At 44.5% G+C, this 14,946-nt stretch overlaps 1 protein-coding gene across 1 annotated transcript in view; it reads left to right on the top strand.

Moving 5' to 3' along the window:
* LOC139391919 (retinoic acid receptor beta-like) overlaps window positions 1-14,946 on the top strand; it is a 120,389-nt gene that overhangs the window by 104,393 nt on the left and 1,050 nt on the right. The window contains exon 3 of the mRNA XM_071139528.1: window positions 5,455-5,596. Within this exon, the coding sequence (XP_070995629.1) occupies window positions 5,455-5,596 (142 nt within the window). The remainder of the gene's footprint in view (window positions 1-5,454; window positions 5,597-14,946) is intronic.

The following is a 14,946-nucleotide window of genomic DNA, read 5'->3' as shown; positions in this document are numbered from 1 at the left end:
AGTACCAATCGGGCTTCAGCAAGAAGCATAGCACAATTACAGCAGCCATGAATGTTTTAAATGATATCACTGAAGCCATTGATGTCACGGCTTCAATAAGTAGTGAGTGCAGGAGTCAGGCGCAGAGAGAGGGGTAGTGCAAAAGATGTGGATCTTTAATATTCCAAAAAAACAGAGAGACGGTCACGCCACACACACAAGGGCGCGTAAAGTCCCAGTCCATTTTGGCGGGATCCCCCCCCCCCAAAAAATGTCCCCCACCGGTACCCAGCACCTCTCCTCCGGACCGTACCCCTCCCAGTCCATGAGGTACTGCAGGCCCCTCACCCGGCGTCTCGAGTCCAGAATAGCTCGTACCGTGTACGCCGGGGACCCCTCGATGTCCAGAGGGGGCGGAGGGAGCTCCGGCACCTCACCTTCTTGTAGGGGACCAGCTACCACCGGCCTGAGGAGAGACGAGGGGTTAATGCGATAGTAAGAGGGAAATTGCAATCTATAACACACCTCGTTTATCCTCCTCAGGACTTTAAATGGACCCACACACTGCGGCCCTAGCTTCCGGCAGGGCAGGCGGAGGGGCAGGTTTCGGGTCGAGAGCCAGACCCTGTCCCCTGGTGCGAACACAGGGGCCTTACTGCGGTGGCGGTCAGCGCTCTTCTTCTGCCGTCCACCGGCCTGCTTAAGAGAGTCCTGGACTGCCCACCAGGTCTCCCTAGAGCGCTGTACCCACTCCTCCACCGCAGGAGCTTCGGTCTGACTCTGATGCCACGGAGCCAGGATCGGCTGGTAGCCCAGCACGCATTGGAATGGCGACATGTTCGTGGAGGAGTGACGGAGTGAGTTCTGGGACAACTCCGCCCATGGGACGTACCTCGCCCATTCTCCTGGCCGGTCCTGGCAATACGACTGCAGAAACCTACCCACTTCCTGGTTCATTCTTTCCACCTGCCCATTACTCTCGGGGTGATAACCAGAGGTCAGGCTGACCGAGACCCCCAGACGCTCCATAAACGCCCTCCAAACACGGGACGTGAACTGGGGACCTCGATCAGATACGATGTCCTCCGGCACCCCGTAGTGCCAGAAGACATGGGTAAATAGAGCCTCCGCAGTCTGTAGGGCCGTAGGGAGACCAATAAATGGGAGGAGACGGCAGGACTTAGAGAACCGATCCACAACGACCAGAATGGTAGTGTTCCCCTGAGATGGGGGAAGATCAGTAAGAAAGCCCACCGATAGATGAGACCAGGGCCGTTGTGGAACCAGGAGGGGCTGTAACTTCCCTTACTCTGGGCGCACACCGAACAGGAGGAGACATAGAGCCTCACGTCCTTGGCTAAGGTGGGCCACCAGTATTCCCCCCTAAGACCCCGCACTGTCCTCGCAATCCCCGGATGACCTGAAGAAGGTAGTGTGTGAGCCCACCGAATCAATTGATCGGCCTTAGTGTTTTAGGAAACCTGGTCTATAAGAGGTGGTAAATCTAAATCGAGTAAAGAACATGGCCCACCTAGCCTGACGTGGATTCAGTCTCCTCGCCGCCCGGATATACTCCAGATTGCGGTGGCCAGTCCAGATGAGGAAAGGGTGTTTAGCCCCCTCAAGCCAGTGTCTCCACCTTCAGGGCTTTTACCATAGCAACTCCCGGTCCCCCACATCATAGTTCTGCTCCGCCGGACCGGTTGTGTGCCCGAGTGCTGAGACAGCACGACTCCGACCCCAGACTCGGACGCATCCACCTCCACTATGAATGCTAACGAAGGGTCCGGATGCGCCAACACGGGCGCGTCATTAAACAGCGCCTTCAACTGGTTGAAAGCTCCATCTGCCTCGGCCGACCACCGTAAACGCACCGGCCCCCCCTTCAGCAGTGAGGTAATAGGCGCCGCCACTTGGCCAAAACCCCGGATTAACCTCCGGTAGTAATTGGCAAACCCTAAAAACCGCTGCACCTCCTTTACCGTTGTCGGAGTCTGCCAATTACGCACAGCGTTAACGCGGTCACACTCCATCACCACCCCCGAGGTGGAAATGCAATAACCCAGGAAGGAAACGGCTCGTTTGGAGAACATACATTTCTCAGCCTTTACGTATAGGTCATGCTCCAACAGTCGCCCAAGTACCTTGCGCACCAGTGAGACATGCGCGGCGGCGCATGTGGCAAAATATATCAAGATGTCATCAATGTATACCACCACACCCTGCCCGTACAGGTCCCTGAGAATCTCATCTACAAAGGATTGAAAGATGGCTGGAGCATTCTTCAACCCAAACGGCATGACAAGGTACTCATAGTGGCCTGATGTGGTACTAAACGCTGTTTTCCACTCGTCTCCCTCCCGAATACGCACCAGATTATACGCGCTCCTGAGGTCCAGTTTCGTGAAAAAACGTGCTCCGTGGAATAATTCCACCGCCGTAGCGATGAGAGGTAGCGGATAACTAAATCCCACTGTGATCGAATTTAGACCTCGATAATCAATGCACGGACGCAGTCCTCCCTCCTTTTTCTTCACAAAAAAAGAAACTTGAGGAGACAGGTGACATGGAGGGCCGAATGTACCCCTGTCTCAGAGATTCCGTGACATATGTCTCCATAGCCAACGTCTCCTCCTGAGACAATGGGTACACGTGACTCCTGGGAAGTGCAGCGTACGCAGATCTGGCCGCCGTAAACAGATCTGGCTCTCAAGAGAAGACAGGCTATGTGCATACTGCCCACAAAATGAGGTGAAAATTGAGGTGAAAATTTACACAGATTACACAGACCCACAAAGAATTGGAAAACAAATACCATTTTCATAAACTCCAATATCTGTTGGGTGAAATTCCACAGTGTGCCATCACAGCAGCAAGTTTTGTGACCTGTTGCCACAAGAAAAGGGCAACCAGTGAAGAACAAACACCATTGTAAATACAACCCATATTTATGTTTATTTATTTTCCCTTTTGTACTTTAACTATTTACACATCGGTACAACACCATATATAGCCATAATATGACATTTGAAATGTCTCTATTCATTTGGAACTTTGATGAGTGTAATGTTTACTGTTCATCGTATATTGTTTATTTCACTTTTGTTTTTTTCACTTGCTTTGGGAATTAAAAATATATTTCCCATGCCAATAAAGCGAGAATCGGGTAGGTAGAAAGAGAGTTAGAGAGAGAGAATCAGGTAGGTAGAGAGAGAGAGAGAATAATGTAATTAGAGAGAGAGAGAGAGTAAGGTAGGTAGAGAGAGAGACAATAAGGTAGGTAGAGAGAGAGAGAAAGAAAGAGAATCCGGTAGAAAGAGAGAGGGAGAGAATCAGGTATTTAAAAAGAGAGAGAATCAGTTAGGTAGGGAGAGGGAATCAGGTGGAGAGAGAGAATCAGGTAGGTTGAGAGAGATAAAGAGAGAGAGAGAATCAGGTAGGTTGAGAGAGATAAAGAGAGAGAGAGAATCAGGTACTGTAGGTAGAGAGAAAGAGAGAGAATCAGGTATGTAGAGAGAGAGATAAAGAATCAGGTAGAGAGAGAGACAGAGAGCGAGAGAGAGAATAAGGCAAGTCGAGAGAGAGAGAAAATCAGGTAGGTAGAAAGAGAGAGAGATAAAGACTCAGGTATGTAGAAAGAGAGATAATGAGTTAGGTAGGGAGAGGGAATCAGGTAGAGAGAGAGTGAATCAGGTAGTCCGAGAGAGATAGAGAGAGAGAGGTACTGTAGGTAGAGAGAAAGGGAGAGAATCAGGTATGTAGAGAGAGTTAAAGAATCAGGTAGGTAGAGAGAGAGAGAGAGAGAGAGAGAGAGAGAGAGAGAGAGAGAGAGGGAGAGAGAGAATAAGGCAAGTAGAGAGAGAGAGAGAATCAGGTATGTAGAAAGAGAGAGAGATAAAAAATCAGGTAGGTAGAGAGAGAGAGAGAGAGAGAGAGAGAGAGAGAGAGAGAGAGAGAGAATAAGGCAAGTAGAGAGCGAGAGAGAGAGAGAATAAGGTAGGTGGAGAGGGAGAGGAGGAGGAGAGAGAGAGAGAGCAGATGTGATGATTAAGTCTGGGTGCATCAGGGTGTGTGTGTGTGATAGTGCTTCCCTTGAGGAACACAGAGATGAAGAAGTCACAGCATCTGTTGACTGCTGCTGCTGCTTCTGCTGCTGCTGAGAAATCACTTCACAAAGACTCTGAGGCACACACTCACACATGCACGCACACACACATCGATGCATGCACACACACACCAATGCACGCACACACACACCGCTCCAAGGACTTTTATCCTGCCCTGCATGGTCACAGGGATGGGATTGAATGAATTATTACTACATTAGCCTTGGGTTCCACACCCAACCTGAATACATTGCGCGTTGTTTCTGTTTGTGCGTGTGCGTGTGTTATCTATATATTAGAACAGAGAGGTAATGTATAAGAAGGTACTCTGCTCAGATCAGCTAGGATAAAGACACACATGTGCACGCACAGACACTCAGACTCACAGACACACACACACACACACATGATCAGGAAAGAATAAAGGCCTCTATTAAGAAAATGAATAATACCAGTCGAGGGGCGGTGTCCCTGGACTGGTCACATGGTGTTGAAATCCCAGACGTGATTGGCAAGTTGTTGTGGGCACTGCGGGACGGGACTGGTATGTTGACGGATGTTTGAGTCTAAAGCGAGATGGGGCTGCTACACACACACACACTACAGCATCAGCCGTTTCAGCCCTGTGCGTACGCCATCTAATCCGTTACCCATCATGCATTCTGCTCCCCTAATGAAAACGCAAGGTCCCATCTGTCACAGGAGCCTATGGCAAATGGCAGAGGCCCTCTCGCCTGAGAGCCTGGATGATGGAGGATCATTGAGAAGGACCCCAGAGCCACAACAAATGAATAACAACTGAAACATCTTTAAGGAAGCTACTTGAATTCCTCTTGTTTTCCCTCAAATTCCTCTCATCTCTCACCCGCTGCTCTGACTGTGTTGGTAGGCAAATGATGCTTCTATTGAAGCAACTGATACAAGACAGTTACACCATAGTTGTTTTTGGACATACTGTAGACGTAAACCATAGGGGGGGGGTCATTCTCCTTCTGTTATAGTCAGTTACACCAGCGTTCTTAGAAAGTCACACCAATTCACTGAACATCACTTAACATGCCATGTTAACATCCTCTACAACGCTTCCTCTTTCCTCTGATTACACACAGACACCACAAATGCTTGTTGCTATGACATCCTGAGCTGAATGCAGTCGAGGAAGATTTGTATTTATTAATTGTATTTAACCTTTTATCCAGTGTAACCATGTTTTACCAGATAGACTGATCCCTCTCTTTTCTTCTCTCTCTCTCTCTCTTTTCTTCTCTTTCTCTCTCTCTCTCTCTCACTCTCTTTCTCTCTATCTCTCTGTTTCTCTCTAACTCTTTCTCTCTATCTATCTCTCTTTCTCTCTAACTCTCTCTCTCAGGGTTTTTTCCGTAGATCCATCCAGAAGAACATGGTGTACACGTGTCACCGGGACAAGAACTGCATCATCAACAAGGTGACCAGGAACCGCTGTCAGTACTGCCGGCTCCAGAAGTGCTTTGGCGTGGGCATGTCCAAAGAGTGTGAGTCTTTCTCTCACACAAACACACATACACATGCACATTCACACACACACACACACCACTGTTACTACTGATGGGAATGTCCAAAGAGTGTTGGTTAGTTTGTCTCAATCCCACATCTCTAATCCCAAACCACGCAACTATGGAAGTTTCCTGGAATAACAGGAATCGAGGGACCCCTAGTCTTGATCAGAGGTCACATGCTACACACACCATCCTATCCATCCTTTAGAGGATTTAAACACCCATACACCTACACACACACACACACACACACACACACACACACACACACACACACACACCTACACACATACACCTACACACGTCCACATTATCCTATTCCCCTAGTGTAGGTATTCCCAAACCGAGATGCGCAATGATGTCGGGGGTACGTCAAACTAAAAATGTCATTCACATTAAAAAATAGATACAAATAAAATTCAAGCAGTCCATTTATATTTTCCAACTGGGCGGTACATTTGGCTAAGGTTTTTTTCTCACCTGAGTAGCCTCGTTTCACAGCCAAAAATAAAATGAAACCATCTAGTGTTCAGCCAAATAACAACTCAATGTCAAATACAGGTAGCCTAGTCAAATAATTAATATCTAATCACATTAACCGTTACTCTCTTGTGGGAATTCCACTAACGGTTTGTATGTAGCCAAATGTAGCTGCTGCTCATGTTGGTATCTGTACTGATGGTGCAAAATCCATGACAGGGAGACATAGTGGAGTGGTAACACGCGTGCAAGCAGTTGCTCCCGACACCACTTGGGTCCACTGCATCATCCACGAGAGGCTCTTGCTGCCTGACAGATTGAAAGATGTTTGGGACAATAAAGTGAAAATGGTTAACTTTGTTAAAGCAAGGTCCCTGAATATGTGTATTTTCTGCACTATGCAATGATATGGGCAGCGACCATGTAACGCTTTTACAACATACACAAGTTCGCTGGTTATCAAGGGGCAAAGAATTGAGAGACGAGCTTAAAGTTTGCATGAAGATGAGTTTCTCACATGACTGGCCTATCTGGGTGATGTCTTTTCTCACCTGAATGATCTGAATCTAGGATTACAGGGACTCTCCGCAACTATATTCAATGTGTGGGACAAAATTGAGGCTATGATTAGAAGTTGGAGCTCTTCTCTGTCTGCATTAACAAGGACAACACACAGGTCTTTCCATCATTGTATGATTTTTTGTGTGCAAATGACATCAAGCTTACGGACAATGTCAAATGTGATATAGCGATGCACCTGAGTGAGTTGGGTGCGCAATTACGCAGGTGCATCCTGAAACGGACGACACAAACAACTGGATTAATTATCCCTCATTCACTAGTGAGGGTCTGACTCTGCCTCCAGTCCACTTACCGATATCTGAACAAGAGAGTCTCATGGAAATTGCAACAAGCGGTTCTGTGAAAATGTAATTTAATCAGAAGCCACTGCTGGATTGGGCTGCAGTCAGAGTTTCCTGCCTTGGCAAATCGTTTGTTAAGACACTGATGCCCTTTGCAACCACGTACCTATGTGAGAGTGGATTCTCGGTACTCACTAGCATGAAAACTAAATGCAGGAACAGACTGTGTGGAAAATGATTTAAGACAGACTCTCCAATACAACCCAACATTGCAGAGTTATGTGCATCCGTTCAAGGACACCCTTCTCATTAACCTGTGGTAAGTTATTCACAATTTTCAATGGACAAATAAGGTTTAATATGTAAGATGGTTGAATAAAGAGCAAAATTAAGGATTATTATTATTTGTGCCCTGGTCCTATAAGAGCTCTTTGTCACTTTCCACGAGCCGGGTTGTGACAAAAACTCACTCATTCTTATGTTTAATAAATGTGTGTGTGTGGCAGGCTTACAATGATGGCAAAAAACAACATTTGAGAGTGCGTTGACCCTGGTGCTAGAGGGGGTACGCAGCTGGAGGTTGAATGTTTGAAAGCGTACAGGACTATAAAAAGTATGGGAACCACTGTCTTAGTGGTTTTAAATCCTTCAGCTTTCTGCTCTTGTACTTTTGAACTTTTTAAGTGGATCGCAGTTCTCACTTTTAATGATGTGTGTGTGTGTGTGTGTGTGTGTGTGTGTGTGTGTGTGTGTGTGTGTGTGTGTGTGTGTGTGTGTGTGTGTGTGTGTGTGTGTGTGTGTGTGTGTGTGTGTGTGTGTGTGTGTGTGTGTGTGTGTGTGTGTGTGTGTGTGTGTGTGTGTGTGTGTGTGTGTGAGTGGGTGCCTGCGCGTGAACGTGCGTGCGTGTTTATGTATGTGTGCATGTGTGTGTGTGAGTTGTTGATAAACTCTGCAGGATAAAATCCAACATGCTGTATCTGATGATTGGCACTCCAGCAACAGCAGAACTTTTCCTAAGTCTGTTGAAATTAAAGTAGTACTCGTTTGATTTCTCCATCTTACATTGATCTCTGACAGAAATCCCTCAGCATCCACACACTGTACCCTTCAAGAAGGTTGATCCTATAGTGTCTGTGCCTGTCTGTGTCTGAAGTACAGAACTGGCTGGTGAGAAAGGACGATAGGACTCTCTCCCAGGAGAAAGATGGATGGATGAGAGGAACTAGTGCAGGTGAATGATAATGTGATTTTCTTTGGTGGTCAAATTCTCAAACACGATGCACATAAACACAATGCACATACTTCCCAAAAAACATGAAGGCCTTTTGAAACACATAATCGACAGAGTTACCCTTGAAACCATAAAAGAGTTGAGTGAGTCATTCATTTTGAAAGGTGACTTTTGAATTGTAATTTACAATATATACAGTGTGTTCAGAAAGTATTCAGACCCCTTGACTTTTGCCACATTTGGTTGTGTTACTGCCTAAATGTAAAATTTATTCAATTTAGATTGTTTTTGTCACTGGGCTACACACAATACCCCATAATGTCAAAGTGGAATTCTATTTTTCGAAATGTTTGTAAATTAATAAAAAATGAAAAGTTAACTGGAGTTAATATTCAGTATTCAACCCCTTTCTTAATGCAAGCCTAAATAAATTCAGGAGTAAAAAACAGCTTAACAAGTCACATAATAAGTTGCATGGACTCACTCTGTGTGTAATAATAGTCTTTAACATGATTTTAGAATGACAAGCTCATCTCTTTACCCCACACATACAATTATCTGTAAGGTCCCTCTGTCAAGCAGGGAATTTCAAACACAGATTCAACCACAAAGACCAGGGAGGTTTTCCAATGTCTCGGAAAGAAGGGCTCCTATTGGTAGATGGGTAAAACATTTACCGTTGAAGTCGGAAGTTTACGTACACTTAGGTTGGAGTCATGAAAACACTCCACAAATGTCTTGATAACAAACTATAGTCTTGGCAAGTTCTGTTAGCACATCTACTTTGCGCATGACACAAGTAATTTTTCCAACAATTGTTTACAAAAATATTATTTCACTTATCATTCACTGTATCACAATTCCAGTGGGTCAGAAGTTTACATACACTAAGTTGACTGTGCCTTTAAACAGCTTGGAAAATTCCAGAAAATTATGTAATGGCTTTAGAAGCTTCTGATAGGCTAATTGACATAATTTGAGTCATTTGGAGGTGTATCTGTGGATGTATTTCAAGGCCTACTTTCAAACTCAGTGCTTCTTTGATTGACATCATGGGAAAATCAAAACAAATCAGCCAAGACCTCAGATAAAAAATTGTAGACCTCCGCAAGTCTGGTTAATCCTTGGGAGCAATTTACAAACGCCTGAAGGTACCACTTTCATCTGTACAAACAATAGTACGCAAATATAAACACCACAGGACCACGCAGCCATCATACCACTCAGGAAGGAGACGCGTTCTGTCTCCTAGAGATGAATGTACTTTGGTGCGAAAAGTGCAAATCAAACTCAGAACATCAGCAAAGGACCTTGTGAAGATGCTGGAGGAAACAGGTACAAAAGTATCTATATCCACAGTAAAACAAGTCCTATGTTGACATAACTGAAAGGCCGCTCAGCAAGGAAGAAGCCACTGCTCCAAAACCGCCACAAAAAAGCCAGAATACGGTTTGCAACTGCACACGGGGACAAAGATCGTACTTTTTGGAGAAATGTCTGATGAAACAAAAATAGAACTGTTTGGCCATAATTACCATTGTTATGTTTGGAGGAAAAATGGGGAGGCTTGCAAGCAGAAGAACACCATCCCAACGGTGAAGCACAGGGTGGCAGCATCATGTTGTGGGGATGCTTTGCTGCAGGAGGGACTGGTGCACTTCGCAAAATAGATGGCATCATGAGGTAGGAAAATTATTTAGATATATCGAAGCAACATCTCAAGACATCAGTCAGGAAGTTAAAGCTTGGTCACAAATGGGTCTTCCAAAAGGACAATGACCCCAAGCATACTTCCAAAGTTGTGGCAAAATGCCTTAAGGACAACAAGGTCAAGGTATTGGAGTGGCCATCACAAAGCCCTGACCTCAATCCCATAGAAAATTTGTGGGCAGAACTGAAAAAGTGTGTGCGAGCAAGGAGGCCTACAAACCTGACTCAGCTACACCAGCTCTGTCAGGAGGAATGGGCCAAACTTATTGTGGGAAACTTATGGAAGGCTACCCGAAACGTTTGACCCTTGTTAAACAATTTAAAAGCAATGCATCCAAATACTAATTGAGTGTATGTAAACTTCTGACCCAGTGGGAATGTGATGAAAGAAATAAAAGCTGAAAGAAATCCTTCTCTCTACTATTATTATGACATTTCACATTCTTAAAATAAAGTGGTGATCCTAACTGACGTAAGACAGGGAATTTTTACTAGGAATAAATGTCAGGAATTGTGAAAAACTGAATTTAAATGTATTTGGCTAAGGTGTATGTAAACTTCTGACTTCAACTGTATATCCCTTTGAGCATTGCGAAGTTACTAATTACACTTTGGATGGTGTATCAATGTACTCAGTCACTACAAAGATACAAGCATTATTCCTGACTCAGTTGCCAGAGAGGAGGGAAACTGCTCAGGGATTTCACTTTGAGGCCAATTGTCACGTTCTGACCTTAGTTCCTTTGTTTTGTCTTTGTTTTAGTATGGTCGGGGCGTGAGTTGGGTGGGTTGTCTATGTTCCGTTTTCTATGTTGTGTTTTTGCGTTTGGCCTGGTATGGTTCTCAATCAGAGGCAGGTGTTGTTAGTTGTCTCTGATTGAGAAATCATACTTAGGTAGCCATTTCCCACTTGTGTTTCGTGGGTGTTTATTTTCTGTCTAGTGTGTTTTGTCACTTTACAGAACTGTTTCAGTTTAGTTTCTTTCTCTGTTATTTTGTTTAGTGTTCTGAGTTTAAATAAATATCATCATGAACACATACCACGCTGCCCTTTGGTCCTCACCTCATTCCAACGTCGATCGTTACACCAATGGTGACTTTAAATCAGTTACAGAGTTTAATGGCTGTAATAAGAGAATACTGAGGATGGATCAACAACATTGTAGTTTCTTCACAATACTAATCTAGTTGACCGAGTGAAAAGAAGGAAGCCTGTACAGAATACAAAATATTTCAAAACATATTTCAAAACATTGTAACAAGGCACTAAAGTAATACTGCAAAAAATGGGGCAAAGCAATTCATGTTTTGTCCTGAATACAAGGTGTTGTTTGGGGCAAATCCAATACAGCACATTACTGAGTACCACTCTCCATATTTTCAAGCATAGTGGTGGCTGCATCATGATATGGGTATGCTTGTAATCATTAAGGACTGGGGAGATTTTCAGGATAAAAAAGAAATGGAATGGAGCTAAGCACAGGCAAAGTCCTAGAGGAAAAGCTGGTTCAGTCTGCTTTCCACCAGACACTGGGAGACAAATTCACTTTTCAGCGGGATAATAACCTAAAACAACAAGACAGTGAGTGGCTAAGTTACAGTTTGGTCATAAATCTACTTGAAAATCTGTGTCAAGACCTGAAAATGGTTGTCTAGCAATGATCAACAACCAATTTGACAGAGCTTGAAGAATTTTGAAAAGAATAATGGGTAAATGTTGCACAATCCAGGTGTGGAAAGCTCTTACAGACTTACAGAGAAAGACAGCTGTAATCTCTGCTAAAGGTGCTTGTACAAAGTATTGACTCGGAGGTGTGAATACTTATGTAAATTTGATATTTCTGTGTTAGCAAAACTTTATAAAAGCATGTTTTCACTTTGTAATTATAGGTTATTGTGTGTATATGATTGAGAGAAAAAACAATTGAATCCATTTTGATTTCAGGCTGTAACACAACAATAAGTCAAGGAGTATGAATACTTTCTGAAGGCATATTTCAATTCCCCCCTATTGAGAAGGGTATCCTCCACTGCCTGTTTCAAAAGACAGTTCCACACATAGTAAGCTGTCTCCTTTTTAATTAAATGATCAAAGTATTAAATATTACGTTTGACAGGAAGACATGAGAGGCATTGCACATGATAAAGGTAAGATGTGAAGGTAACTCTTCTGTCCGAAAAATGAGAACGGCTCTGTCCTTGAAATCAACCACTTGATGTGAGTGGCATGCATCATCAACCAACCCACTAAAGAACTGAGTACATTTAGCCGTTGGAGTGTGTGTGTGTTTTTGTGTGTGTGTGTTGTAGCGATCATGTTGCTCCATTCCATTGTCAGCGACAAGAACAGTTTACGTTTCACAGGTTATTGCCGCTCTTTGATTGCATCAGCAGTTAGGGCTCACGTCCACTTCACGCTCCATTAGCCCTGAGGGAAAGAAGACATTGCTCTCCTCTTTTGTTTTTTGCTCTCCTATTTCTCCCCCATAGACTCACAGAGAACGTGATGGTCTCTATTCTTCTGCACTCCTTCTCCTGGTCTGGTCTGGCCTCCCCATAGAGCACGCGCCAAAGTCATTCCATGGAGGGCCGAGTGGCTGCGGGTTTTCTCTCCTTCCTTGTACTTGATTGATGAATTAAGATGACTGGTTATTAAGGAACTCCCCTCACCTGGTATTAATTGAAAGGAAAAAACAAAAACCAGCAGACACTTGGACCTCCATGGAATGAGTTTGACACCCTTACCATAGGGATACTGTATAATGTACAGTATATAGTGTTTAATTTAATTCTGTTCTCCCACACTGAGCAGAGAACAAAGGAACCATTCCCTTCCTCCATGTGTTGCTGTGATGAGGTTGTGTACCTTAGCTTACTCCATTCCTGTAGTGAAAAGGGGATAATACCAGAATAATATAATACCGGAATAATAACGGAATTTATTCAACCGAAATGTGTATTCCACATTTAACCGAAGCCCTCTTAATCAGAAAGGTGCGGTGGCGGTCTTAATTGACTTCTAGGTGATCAGTGCCCGGGGAGCAGTTGTTGCTGCTACCTAACCCCAGCAGGTGCCCTGTCCTTCCTATTAACTGCGCTAGGATGCTAATGTAGTGTTGTTTACTCAAGTGCTATTGAAGACAGTGATGATGATGGTTATGTGATAAGAAACATTGAACAGGTAGCTAGGTATTGTGGGTTTGGTAGCACTTTATTTTACGGTACTGCTTCTGTTGGTATTTCCATGGTATTTTAGAGGAAATTCTCTCTTCAGTCAGAGGGAACCGGGCTCAGGAGGCCCATGCTTCAGCTTGTGCCTTGTAGATACCCTTACGGAATTTCACATGTGAACACGTGAAATGTTCCAAAAACACATGTTTTCACATGAGTTCCACGTGACATCATGTGGTTTTTCTGTAAAGGTAACCAGCTCCATGTTCAGAGTTTGGGCACATAGGAGTGGGTGTGTGTTTGTTTTTGTGTGCGGGTGCATGTGTGTGTGCGTACATGCATGTGTATGTCTGCGTGGGGCCAGTTAGTGATGTTAGAGAGTATGATATGGAGCTGATATGGAGAAGTAATTTCAGGCCCCTACAGTCACATTTCCCCTGCTCTGGTCTCTGACATAGAGACTTCAGAAAGCTGGCTTGCTTACTGGCTTGCTTAACATCATCTGTGTTTCACTGGTGTCTGACCACACACTATCTCCACTTGGGGATGGTATGTGTTTGTATGGTGTGTGTGGAGGGGGATGGTAATATATCACTGTCTCCCAGAGAGGGGGGACATTCATAGCGAGGCGAGCTCCAGGGGAGAACTTCCCCAGTACAATCAATTACCCAGCACTCCAAGCAAATGACCAGGAGCAGATACGTCCTAGTGATGCATCAGACAACAGGCCTGGAAAATAGATGGGTTTTTAATACCTACGGACCGATGAAGTGAGGAGGAGGGAGGGATGGAGGGAATACATCTAGCGAGGGAGACCGTTGTCCATCTCATCATTACCCCCTTCTACTGGAGATATTACTACTGCTTTTTACTCCAAATGAAAGACAAAAAAAATGTATCTTCCCTCCCTCGTTCTATGGATAAGTATTTTCCTCTTGAATCACTTTGTATTTGATTGACCCTGTAGGACGGATGCTATGTAAAGGGTCAGGGCCTTAGGGGCACCTTTTAGAACTAGTAATAGATTAACATGAGAACACTATACTTTTATTCCTAGTTAAAGACACAGACTGTGTTCACACAGGCAGCACAATTCTGATCTTTTTATTCACTCATTTTTCTTTTGACCAATCAGATCAGCTCTTTTGACAATATTTGGTTAAAAGATCAGAATTGGGCTGCCTTTGTAAATGCAGGTAAAGACACCATAGACAGTAGTTGTAGTGGAGTTTGTAAACTATGGTGAAGTGTACACTATGCCGAATGAAATGTGCAGTAAATAACCAGGTCTATTGTAACATTGAATTTATTCTCAATTACTTTCCTGGCTGAATAAAAGTTTAAATAAATGCAGTAAGGGCCTCCCGGGTGGCGCAGTGGTCTAACGCACTGCATCGCAGGGCTAGCTGTGCCACCAGAGATTCTGGGTTCCAGTCCAGGCTCTGTCGCAGCCAGCCACGACCGGGAGGCCCATGGGGTCGGCGCACAATTGGCCCAGCGTCGTCCGGGCCAGGGAGGGTTTGGCCGGCAGGGATGTCCTTGTCTCATCGCACACTAGCGACTCCTGCTGACCAGGACGCCAGGTGTACGGTGTTTCCTCCGACACATTGGTGTGGCTGGATGGATTGGCATTGTGTCAAGAAGCAGTGCGGCTTGGTTGGGTTGTGTTTCGGAGGACGCATGGCTCTCGACCTTCGCCTCTCCCGAATAGGTACGGGAGTTGTAGCGATGAGACAAGACTGTAACTACTACCAATTAGGGAGAAAAAAAGATATATATATAAAAAATAAAATAAATGCAGTATGACCCTCTTGGTAATATAGGGTAGAGTGTGCACTACTATAGTAATATAGGGTAGAGTGTGCACTACT

This window comes from Oncorhynchus clarkii, chromosome 32 (assembly GCF_045791955.1).
Source record: "Oncorhynchus clarkii lewisi isolate Uvic-CL-2024 chromosome 32, UVic_Ocla_1.0, whole genome shotgun sequence".
NCBI classification, from domain to species: domain Eukaryota; kingdom Metazoa; phylum Chordata; class Actinopteri; order Salmoniformes; family Salmonidae; genus Oncorhynchus; species Oncorhynchus clarkii.
This window is presented reverse-complemented; position numbering and strand designations above follow the sequence as displayed.